The 10,463-nt window shown below is 40.0% G+C and overlaps 3 protein-coding genes across 4 annotated transcripts in view; 1 reads left to right on the forward strand and 2 right to left on the reverse strand.

The window, feature by feature from the left end:
- Window positions 1-180, forward strand: part of LOC102293428 — a 43,517-nt gene extending 43,337 nt beyond the window's left edge. The window contains exon 74 of the mRNA XM_042227358.1: window positions 43-180. Within this exon, the coding sequence (XP_042083292.1) occupies window positions 43-53 (11 nt within the window). The 3' untranslated portion in view covers window positions 54-180. The remainder of the gene's footprint in view (window positions 1-42) is intronic.
- Window positions 1-4,674, reverse strand: atp6v0d1 (ATPase H+ transporting V0 subunit d1). 2 transcript variants are annotated; one of them, XM_014339010.2, is made up of 8 exons: window positions 4,335-4,674; window positions 3,870-4,041; window positions 3,406-3,584; window positions 2,098-2,177; window positions 1,791-1,868; window positions 1,518-1,694; window positions 1,346-1,423; window positions 1-769 (listed from the first exon to the last, which is right to left on the reverse strand). In XM_014339010.2, exons 1-8 carry the CDS (start codon window positions 4,462-4,464, stop codon window positions 626-628), a joined length of 1,038 nt encoding a protein of 345 aa, XP_014194496.1. In that variant the 5' UTR covers window positions 4,465-4,674; the 3' UTR covers window positions 1-625. The 2 variants fall into 2 exon arrangements, with proteins under 2 accessions (XP_014194496.1, XP_005939108.1); XM_005939046.3 differs by having other exon boundaries at window positions 1-799; window positions 4,335-4,672.
- Window positions 4,675-7,535: 2,861 nt separating this feature from the next.
- asip2b (agouti signaling protein, nonagouti homolog (mouse) 2b) overlaps window positions 7,536-10,463 on the reverse strand; it is a 10,797-nt gene continuing 7,869 nt past the window's right edge. Inside the window, exon 4 of the mRNA XM_005939045.2 lies at window positions 7,536-8,340. Within this exon, the coding sequence (XP_005939107.1) occupies window positions 8,173-8,340 (168 nt within the window). The 3' untranslated portion in view covers window positions 7,536-8,172. The remainder of the gene's footprint in view (window positions 8,341-10,463) is intronic.

Here is a 10,463-nt window from a genome sequence, read left to right on the forward strand (position 1 = left end):
TGTGTGTGTGTGTGTGTGTGTGTGTGTGTGTTCCTGTTTTAGTGAAAGTGTAAAGGAAGGACAAGCTAATGAAGAGCAAAAATGGCCAGTTTCTGACCTCTGTGAGCTGCTATAACAGACAGATTTACTCTTTATACCACTTTGTACCAAAAGCCTTCGTACTTTTATGTTGTACTCCACTGTGTAGTCACACATTCTTGTACCTCCTGTGACACTTTTGTCCTGTTTAGACGTGCGTTGATTATCCCATTAATGTGAATGTAAACACATTCACTGTAGCAAGTAATAAAAACATTTTTTTTAAAGATTTGTGTCAGTGCATTGTGAGGAGGGAGCGGCTGAAACCAGCTTTTTATTGAATATCATTCCTTTCAGACTTTGTTTTGTGACCAGGACAATTATTAACACAAAGTCTGGAATTAAAAAGAGTAATTTCTTTCAAACAATTTGAGGTGTAAGCAATCAGGTCTTGAAACTCAATACACATGAGGAACAGATGTGCTATAACAATGTAACACCAAGGCTGTGGTTTGTAGTGCAAACAGTGAAGATGCTGAAGACTCACTTTGGTCCACCACATTTACTAATCCGTACTAAAACGTAGTAAAACATCCTTGTTTCTTAGTTAACTGGTCTTTTGGAAGATGGGTATGTAGTTGTGTATCTTTGACTTCTGTCTTTGTGTGACACATTCGGCAATCCACACAATGTTCCGACTCTCCTGCTCCTTAAGTTTGATGTAAGAGTAAAATACTCCAAAGTGGAACTGCTGCAGGAAAGAAAGTATGTTCAGCTTCACCTGGAAAAATGATAGATGTGTAAGCTGCAAGAATCTACAGTCAGGGCAGCCTAACAAGAAAAGTACATACTAATACTAAATTTAAATTAATCACCTGTACTTTCTTACAAATATATATACTTTCAGCAGGTGATTAACGTGATTTTAAACATGATAGAGTCATCTCTGGGGTTTACAGAGGCCTAAAACATGAAAATATCCAGTGAGCTGCAGTTCTCATAGAAGCTAGAAGTCATGGGACAATGGCCAGGCTGCTTTAAACTAGGAATGCAACAGTCTGATAACCAAGTTACAACCAAGGTGTGCAGAAGAGCATCTTCTAGGAGAGCACATCTGTGAATCTGAATCTGTGCTACTAAAAATTCAAGTAGCTCTGAAGACAAAAGGAGCTCCAACTAGGTGGAGTGTACCTAATAAAGTGGCTGGTGACTGTATGTCAGATTTTCATATTTGAAAGTCTGAATGGTCAGCCTGGTTCAAATGTTTTTTACAATGTTGAAAAGTGGGAAAGAAATCCGTGACAGTTCAAAACAAAGCCGTTATTACCTCTTGTTCGAAGAATCGGTCCTCAAGAGTCTTAAAATCTGATCCAGGCTCAGGGTCATCAAAAACCATTTTATAGTCCTGCAGGGAAATTTGAGTTTACACTGACCACATGTCTGACTCAATGTGCAATAACAACCGTGCAGCATCTTAAAGGACATGAGGTCAAACTCACTGGGTAGCAGTCAGCCACAGCCTTGACCTGCTCGTGGTCCTCTGCCTGGGCCAGGAGTTTCAGTCCTCCAGGGTAAAGTTTGCCACAGGATGGATACAGCGCACTCCTGTCTGCACTGCTGAGATCCGTCCCAAAGGAGTTCACGGTGATGATGAAGGCCCGCCGGTCCGCTTCAAACTGCAGCACGCATAAAAGCGCACGGCATTTACAGCAAAACAAATCTCAAGTAGTTTGTAAGACTTCAGTTAAATGCATCATAGAAAGCCAGAGTACCTCCAGGACAGGGCACATTACGTCCTTTGTGGCACCGCCCACGCTCTTGCAGAAAGAGTGGAAAGACTGCAAATATGCCTGTGCGGTAGAACAAAAGGCACCGAGATCAGCACAAATTTCATGAAAAACAGATCGCGTTCAGACACAGCAGTAAAACTTAAGTGCAGCTGTTAAGCATGTTTATCACAGTAGTATAAACTACAGTAAAGAATTTATTGCATATTTATAGCATGTCCACAAATACTATAACACAGGTGTCAAAGCTGAGATAGGTTAGTCATGCCATCTTATGCCATGCTCTGCTCACCTTATACAGTTTGTTTCTCAGGATCTCAGCCTCCATCTCATCCAGGCTGCACTCAGATACGGCATCCTGGAAAAACTGACCTGTGGCGAGAATAAAACAACACAGTAACCCTCAGTATGTTGTAAATATTTTTATAAAGTAGACCTTAAAAATGGAAGCCCGCTCCTGACATGAAGAATAATAACATATGGTCACAACTGTGTTTACTATATCCCTGCTCACACCCATTACTTCATGCTTAGCTTTGGTAAACTATGACTCTGAAATTTTTAGCACTGACTAATTTTTAGCTGTGCTGAGGGAACAGAGAGCCAGAGAAGTCTAAAATAAAGAAACCAGAAGTAGCTTATTAGGCTTGTTGCTAACTAACAGTCCACAAACTTGCTTGGAAGGTATTATGAACACATTAGGAGGATTTAACAGCCAAGGAGGAAAAAATAAAAGAAAACAGAAACGTGCATTGCCTTTTAATGACTAGTGCTAATCTGGCTTTGACATTTGACACCTAAAACGTTAGGCTACAGAAATTTACCAAAAAGACGCCACAGTTGTATTTTCTAAAACACCTAAAGAAAGAAATGACTTTTTAGTTTTACATTTTTATAAGTAAAAATCTTGATTTCTCACTTTGAGAACCTCTAAAAGGACACAAAAAAGTTAAAACCAATTCTAATTTGGGGAGTCATCGAACTATGAAGCGGGCACAGCCTGAACAAGTTGAATCCAAAACACATATTCATCACTGCTTTTGTTGCATTAAGATTATATGAAACTACTGTCACTCCCACCACTACTCCTAATACTTCTACTACAACTAATATAACAACATTATTGTTTCCTTTTGGTGTTATTTGGTTTTTGGAATAGCACTTTAATACTTTGAGTAATAACAATATAACACATTTCAGTGTTGACAGAGCTCCACTTAATGCTATGCATTAGAAATAAACGTTATATCACTGTAATAAACTGATAAAAAGATCCAGTCTGATGAGGTCATGTGAGGCATTTAATATTGTATCTGTACTCAGAAAGGTTCATAATGCTCTAATGACTAAATTAATAGCTTGTGTGTGCAAACCACTTCCAGTAAGCTGTGGTTAATGAAGCAGGATGAGTGAGCAGGACCTGTTTTCTTTTTGCATGCATCAGTGCAAAGTGTTTAAACTAAAGTGTTTTTAGTGACTCATTGATATTTAAGTCAATGATGGTCTTTCACAAGTGTATTAGAGCTAAAAGATAATTAAATATTAATAATATACATCTTTGCCGCCATTAGAAATTTAAAAAAACAAAAACAGAGATTACCTAGTGGTGTGTCCACCAGGATGGCTGAGTACAGTTCAGCTGGAGTGTGGGCAATACCCACGGCTGCCATTTGGTCAAACGCTCCCAGTGGGTGACACCGTGGGAGCAGCTCTGACACATCTTTGTTCTTCAGGGCCCCCGTGATCAGCATCACCACATTGTCGATCATGTAGCTGTAACTATGGCAACACAGAGACCACATGAATTGAATATCCCTTTTACCCTGTAAAATGTTTCCTGCTCATCCCATTTTTATAAACCACAAAGAGTGTTGCAGAAGGAAGGTTTTATCACATAAAGATGACCTCGCCACGTTTGCCACAAGGTCTCCACTGTCTGCGTAAACACTGTCCTCTTTAGCTGAAAATCTCAGCAGCAGCTAACCTGCAGGATGCTGTTGAAGTGCGTCTGCACAATCCTGTGACACAAGCTATAAATAAAGCACATGCAGTGACTAGGCGCACCTTATATAGTCAAGGAAGGTAGACAGGGGTGGCAGGGCGTTAGAGCGCAGGCAGCTGAATTCAGTCACCAGATTCTCCCTCAGCTTGCTGTCCAGCAGCGACACAGTCAAATCGCCCTCAGACGAGGACAGCAGTTTACCGTAGTCTGTGCTCTGAAGGTGTAGCTTCATATCTGAGCAGAGGACATGGCAAATCAAATGTTTTATACTCCACTGCTTGTTAGTTTGCCATTTCCAAATAAGCAGGAAAAGGTTAAACAAGGTACTGATCACAGATAGATAGATAGATAGATAGATAGATAGATAGATAGATAGATAGATAGATAGATAGATAGATAGATAGATAGATAGATAGATAGATAGATTGCTTCCAACACCCCCTCACATGTGCATAATATTTTTTAGACTGCAGGTATTGCACATTTGCATATTATGACACATTACATGTGTGATACAAAAAGCTTACCCTCTAGTGTGTCACACTGGGCCAGATTATGATAATCAGTCTGACACAGAATCCCAGCTTTCATTCCTCGAACCAAACCCTCCAGGTAGCCGTGATCCACGTTAAAGCTGAGCTCCTCGCATGCTGCCATAATGTCAAATGAGTTATTGAGTAGAACTGCCGCAGTCACAGCGTGATTTTAGCTTTTCTTTATATATATCAGCTTCTGCATAATTCCCTCTCTGACTAACCTTCATGCTGTTATTTTTCCTTCCTCTTTGACAGCAAGAAATTCCATGGCTAAAAGTGTTTGCTGTCTCAGCTCCTGCTTTTAGCACATTCACTCTGACTCGTGTGTATTCACCCACTCTGTTTGAACCACTGTGTAGCAGGAATTTCAAAAATGAAATGAAATAAAGACCCTGATGGGGTTTTTTTTGTTGGTTTTTTTTGCTCTGTTCACACAGCACGGGTGAAAAAAGTTAAAAAAAAAAAAAAAAGCTAAACAAGCACGGATTAAAAAGTCCGCTTCACTGCTCTTCTGTTCTAAATAGTTCAAAATACACACTAGACTAATGACTACTAGTGATGACATCTGCATTGTTTTCATAGATCATTTTTGCTGATGGCAGCAAATGTAACGTGATTGTGAAATCATATAAAAATGTTTTAAAGAGCTCAAACAGGATTTCCTGAAATCTTTGGCTTCTGTAAGCTGTAAAAACTCACTGCTTTTTACACACAGAGAAATGTTGCTGTGTAGCATGCAGATATTATGCAGACAGCAGGCCGTGAGCATGAGCCTGTGGATTTTAAATGTGTTTCATTCGCTTACATATCCAACAAAATTTACCTTTGTGCACATTTCATGAATCTAACAGTGATTTTACGTGTAAACACTTATTAGTGAATGAGCCCATTGTCAGTTTGAGATGATCTCAGCTTTGTGAGATGGTGCGTTATATTATTGGAAGCCATCATCAGAAGATGGGTGTAAGCAATAATCACGGATTCAACATGCATCAACAATATATCCTCCACCACTAGCAGCCTGAACAACTGATTCAAGAGAGGATGGAGCTGTGCTTTCATGTTGTTTATGCCAGATTCTGACTCTGCTATCTGAATGTTGCAGCAGAAAATCGAGATTCATCAGGCTAAATATTTCTCCTGATGTGGTCTTCTGCTGCTGTAGAAGACGCTCTTTTGCATACATTGATTCAACGAAGCTTATTGCTTTTGCCTTCCTGTCAACTCAGAGAAGTCCCGTTTTTCTCGTCTGACCATTTCTTCTTTAGTCTTTTTTAACCTTCCTTAATCCTTTTTCTTCTATGTAAACTAGAGATGGTTATACAGAATAATCTCAGTAGATCGTTTCTGAAATAGTTTCTGAAATAGTTTCTGAAATACTCAGACCAGCCTGTCTGGCACCAGCAACCTTGCCACATCTTAAATTATGTTTCTTCCCCATTCTGATACTCAGTTTAAAACTCAGCAGATCCTTTTGACCATGTCTATCTCAATTTGTAATAAAAACCTGGAATTTTCTTTTCACCAGAAGCCCACATAGCAAAATTGGTATGGCCCAGATCTGGCCCACACAGAGTGCTTACACATGGCCCACATACCGCAAAGAATGACGGCCCTTTGGTAGCCCAGATCTGGTTTGCCAGAGGTGACCCACACATGGGCCAGCACAAGGCCAGTTGCAGACACACTGGTGGCCCAGAACAGTTTCAGTTCTGGCCCCAGATGTCAGCCTAATGTGTACCTTAATCAAGCCATGTAATATTAACATGTGCCAGAAAATACTAGTGCAAAAGTAACATGACGTAATTCTGTTAAGTCAGTGAATGGACTGATTCTGATATTATGCTTTTCTGCTCTCCTGGATTACTCAAGTTTCTATACAACATGCCACATTCACCCACTTTCTCTAAACTGAGTGTTTCCTAACTACATTGACACTCTTGACACGCAGACTGGAGAAACCAGGGATCAAACCACTAACCTTCTGATTAGTAGGTGACCTGCTCTACCTCCTGAGCTACAGCCACCCACTGGTAAAGGTGAGTAAACCCTCACTAGGTTTTGGATAAAGTGAACACTCACAAACCTGTCAAACCTGCATTTGAAACGTTGGCTACCATAGCAGTATAGTATTGCAACATGGCATTTGGCCTTCTAACTAAAATAGGAAAATTGGAACATAAATACTGCCACCATTGCCAGACCTGGCCCACATCTGGTTGACATACACCCTGCCATGTCACCAGTCAGTCAGAAGTGCCAGCTTGATGCCGGATCCGGGCCAGACCTGTTTTCTATGAGCCTGGGCCACATAAACCAAACCACAATCGAGCCAGATACGGCGTGCCATCACATAAACAGTGGCATCTGTGCCAGGCCTGGCCCATATCTGGATGACATACGTCTTATCGTATGTCATCCAGTGTGTGAATGTGTGTGTGAATGGGTGAATGACTGAATGTAGTGTAAAGCGCTTTGGGGTCCTTAGGGACTAAATAAAGCGCTATACAAATACAGGTCATTTACCATTTTACCATTTATCATGCCAGAAGTCAGCCAGCAGTGCCGGCTTGATACTGGATCCGGGCCAGACCTGCTTGCTATGTGGGAACTTTTGGAGCTATAAAAGATCTTCTTCTGTCTTCTGTTGTTAGGGTTAGGGCTAACTGTAAGGCCTTTTTCTGTAACACTGGCTCTTTCCTGTCTTAAACTCCTTCATGCTCATGGACATAATGGACATATAAGGATCTCCATGAAAGGGATAATCATTCATAACATAACTACTACTGACAAATGGCGTTCAGTTTGCCCATTTGCCATTTTTCAAAGCAGAAGCAGACAGTGTCCCAGACAAGATAATATATTATGTGGACCACACATTTCCTGGATAGGATTTATAACCACTTTCCTTTGGAATTTACACAGAAGTCTCTGTGCATCTCCTCGGGATACTGAGCTGAGCCTCCAAAAGAAGGTCTAATATTTATTATCTTTCTGCTATTCACATAATTGTCCTGGAAAACCTCAAAATGCTGGTTAAGTCACTGTTTAACTACGAGAGACAGGTCGGCCTGCAGTAACGTATTCTTTGCTCTCTTGTTTTTAATCCTGTGTACCGCATTTACTCTAAAATCAACATTTAAGTAGCAAATCATTAAAAATGTTTTTTTAGCATCTTAATAGGTTCCACATGGAGAAATGCAAGGAGAATGTAGGCTGACAGTGTGTTTATTCAATAGCAAAAATATAAACTCCTTAATCCACAAGAGGCAGGCAAGTCCAAACATATATATCTGATTTTCAAGGCGTGGGGTACATAAGTAAATGCCATTTGGTCCTCATTAAGTCTAAAAGCAACAACACATTTATGTTCCAAAGTAAATTTACTTGCAGGTATCCCCAGCAGCAAGATATTCAAAAGCAGCAAAAATGTGGGAAATACCCATAATGCAACACACAGTTAATATCAGATTGTCTACATACATGAAAAAGCACGTCACCCATCTCTTTTTATGCATACATATAATGTTTTAAGATATTGTAACACTGTGCAAAGATTTCTGTCAGTATTTTTTTTCATACTTTTCGTCGCTGAAGACAGAAGAACTCTTGAATAAATACAAACAAATACAAAGAAATGCCTCACATAATATCAGAAGCATTTTTCAAAATGCTTCGATTTTATTTTGAAGTTTAATCTCTTAACCGCATTTGTGCAGACAAACCCACAGAGCACATGTGAATCTTTCCGTGCTCTTTTGTCAACCACAATATATGTTCAGGCGTTGTGATGTGTTTGCGTGCATGTGCATGCATGTGCGTGCTGCATCTAGGTCCTCTTTAAGCAGAGGGGGTTCATCCTCCAGCAGAGACAGATGGTGTTGAAGAGTCGACAGCGGCAGGAGGCACAGGGGTCGCAGCACAGCAGGTGAGGGGAGCAGCTTTCCATCAAGCGTCCGCAGCGACGCGCCGGAGTTACGAGGTTCGACTTGTGCTTCTAAAGCAATTCCAACAGAGACAGTATATGTGGAAAAAGCACGAGTCAGTGGAAGAAGTGGAAAAGTCATTTAAATACATGTGAACTATTTGACCCCCCGACTCATGGCAGCTCTACAAAGCGTTTTAAAGGGCCTAAATTCAGGAAAGAATAAATGTGTAATTAAATGTTATCATATTGTTAGAAAGGTGAATTTCCATCTTAAGTGGTCTGGCCCACTTTAGATGAAGTGCACTGTATGTGTTGTCCTATGATGTAGGATGAATTTGACTCCCTCTTATAGTCCCTGTCAGAACTCTCGCAACAAAACGTGTTTCAGTGAGTGAGATTTTTCTTAAAAGAGTAAACAGGACTTGTGCCTAAATTAAAAAAATAACAACAAAACAAACTGTTGAAGCTTTTGCCAAAAGGCTGATTTAAAAAACGCTTTGTAGAGCTGCCATGAGTCGGGGGGTCAAATAGTTCACATGTATTTAAATGACTTTTCCACTTCTTCCACTGACTCGTGCTTTTTCCACATATACTGTCTCTGTTGGAATTGCTTTAGAAGCACAAGTCGAACCTCGTAACTCCGGCGCGTCGCTGCGGACGCTTGATGGAAAGCTGCTCCCCTCACCTGCTGTGCTGCGACCCCTGCGCCTCCTGCCGCTGTCGACTCTTCAACACCATCTGTCTCTGCTGGAGGATGAACCCCCTCTGCTTAAAGAGGACCTAGATGCAGCACGCACATGCATGCACATGCACGCAAACACATCACAACGCCTGAACATATATTGTGGTTGACAAAAGAGCACGGAAAGATTCACATGTGCTCTGTGGGTTTGTCTGCACAAATGCGGTTAAGAGATTAAACTTCAAAATAAAATCGAAGCATTTTGAAAAATGCTTCTGATATTATGTGAGGCATTTCTTTGTATTTGTTTGTATTTATTCAAGAGTTCTTCTGTCTTCAGCGACGAAAAGTATGAAAAAAAATACTGACAGAAATCTTTGCACAGTGTTACAATATCTTAAAACATTATATGTATGCATAAAAAGAGATGGGTGACGTGCTTTTTCATGTATGTAGACAATCTGATATTAACTGTGTGTTGCATTATGGGTATTTCCCACATTTTTGCTGCTTTTGAATATCCTGCTGCTGGGGATACCTGCAAGTAAATTTACTTTGGAACATAAATGTGTTGTTGCTTTTAGACTTAATGAGGACCAAATGGCATTTACTTATGTACCCCACGCCTTGAAAATCAGATATATATGTTTGGACTTGCCTGCCTCTTGTGGATTAAGGAGTTTATATTTTTGCTATTGAATAAACACACTGTCAGCCTACATTCTCCTTGCATTTCTCCATGTGGAACCTATTAAGATGCTAAAAACATTTTTAATGATTTGCTACTTAAATGTTGATTTTAGAGTAAATGCGGTACACAGGATTAAAAACAAGAGAGTAAAGAATACGTTACTGCAGGCCAGACAGAGGGAACACAGAGACGTGGGAGCAGGCAGGCACAGAACAGAAACCTAACAAATGGCAAACCTTAACAAAAGACATAATCAGAATAAACAAGAACATAGAATATTATGGAAAAACAAAACACTGAGTCGTCAGACCCAGGACCATGACACATGCAGTACTATGAGGTCTTTAGGATAAGATGAGGTCTGATTATTTAAGACCTTGTATGTGAGAAGATTTACCATTAAAGTCACAGAAGAAAAGCAACTATGCAAGAAATACGCTCGATCTTTCTAGTCCATGGGTGTCAAACTTAAGGGCCTAAATTCAGGAAAGAATAAATGTGTAATTAAATGTTATCATATTGTTAGAAAGGTGAATTTCCATCTTAAGTGGTCTGGCCCACTTTAGATAAGTGCACTGTATGTGTTGTCCTATGATGTAGGATGAATTTGACTCCCTCTTATAGTCCCTGTCAGAACTCTCGCAACAAAACGTGTTTCAGTGAGTGAGATTTTTCTTAAAAGAGTAAACAGGACTTGTGCCTAAATTAAAAAAATAACAACAAAACAAACTGTTGAAGCTTTTGCCAAAAGGCTGATTTAAAAAAAAAATCGTTTAGTAATAATAGTGAAGTTAATGGCTGTAAAACCAAAACAACACT

This window comes from Haplochromis burtoni, unplaced genomic scaffold (assembly GCF_018398535.1).
Source record: "Haplochromis burtoni strain Fernald_Lab_line unplaced genomic scaffold, NCSU_Asbu1 Contig_257, whole genome shotgun sequence".
Taxonomy (NCBI): Eukaryota; Metazoa; Chordata; class Actinopteri; order Cichliformes; family Cichlidae; genus Haplochromis; species Haplochromis burtoni.

Bases quoted from the DNA above. Each gene is read 5' to 3' on its own strand.
- atp6v0d1 (XM_005939046.3), bottom strand. From the start codon at position 4,464: ATGGCAGCATGCGAGGAGCTCAGCTTTAACGTGGATCACGGCTACCTG. The intron at 3,585-3,869 runs GTGCGCCTAGTC...GTGTTGCCATAG, and splicing joins ACCTTCCTTGACTATATAAG to TTACAGCTACATGATCGACA. The intron at 1,695-1,790 runs GTACTCTGGCTT...TGCGTGCTGCAG, and splicing joins TAATGTGCCCTGTCCTGGAG to TTTGAAGCGGACCGGCGGGC.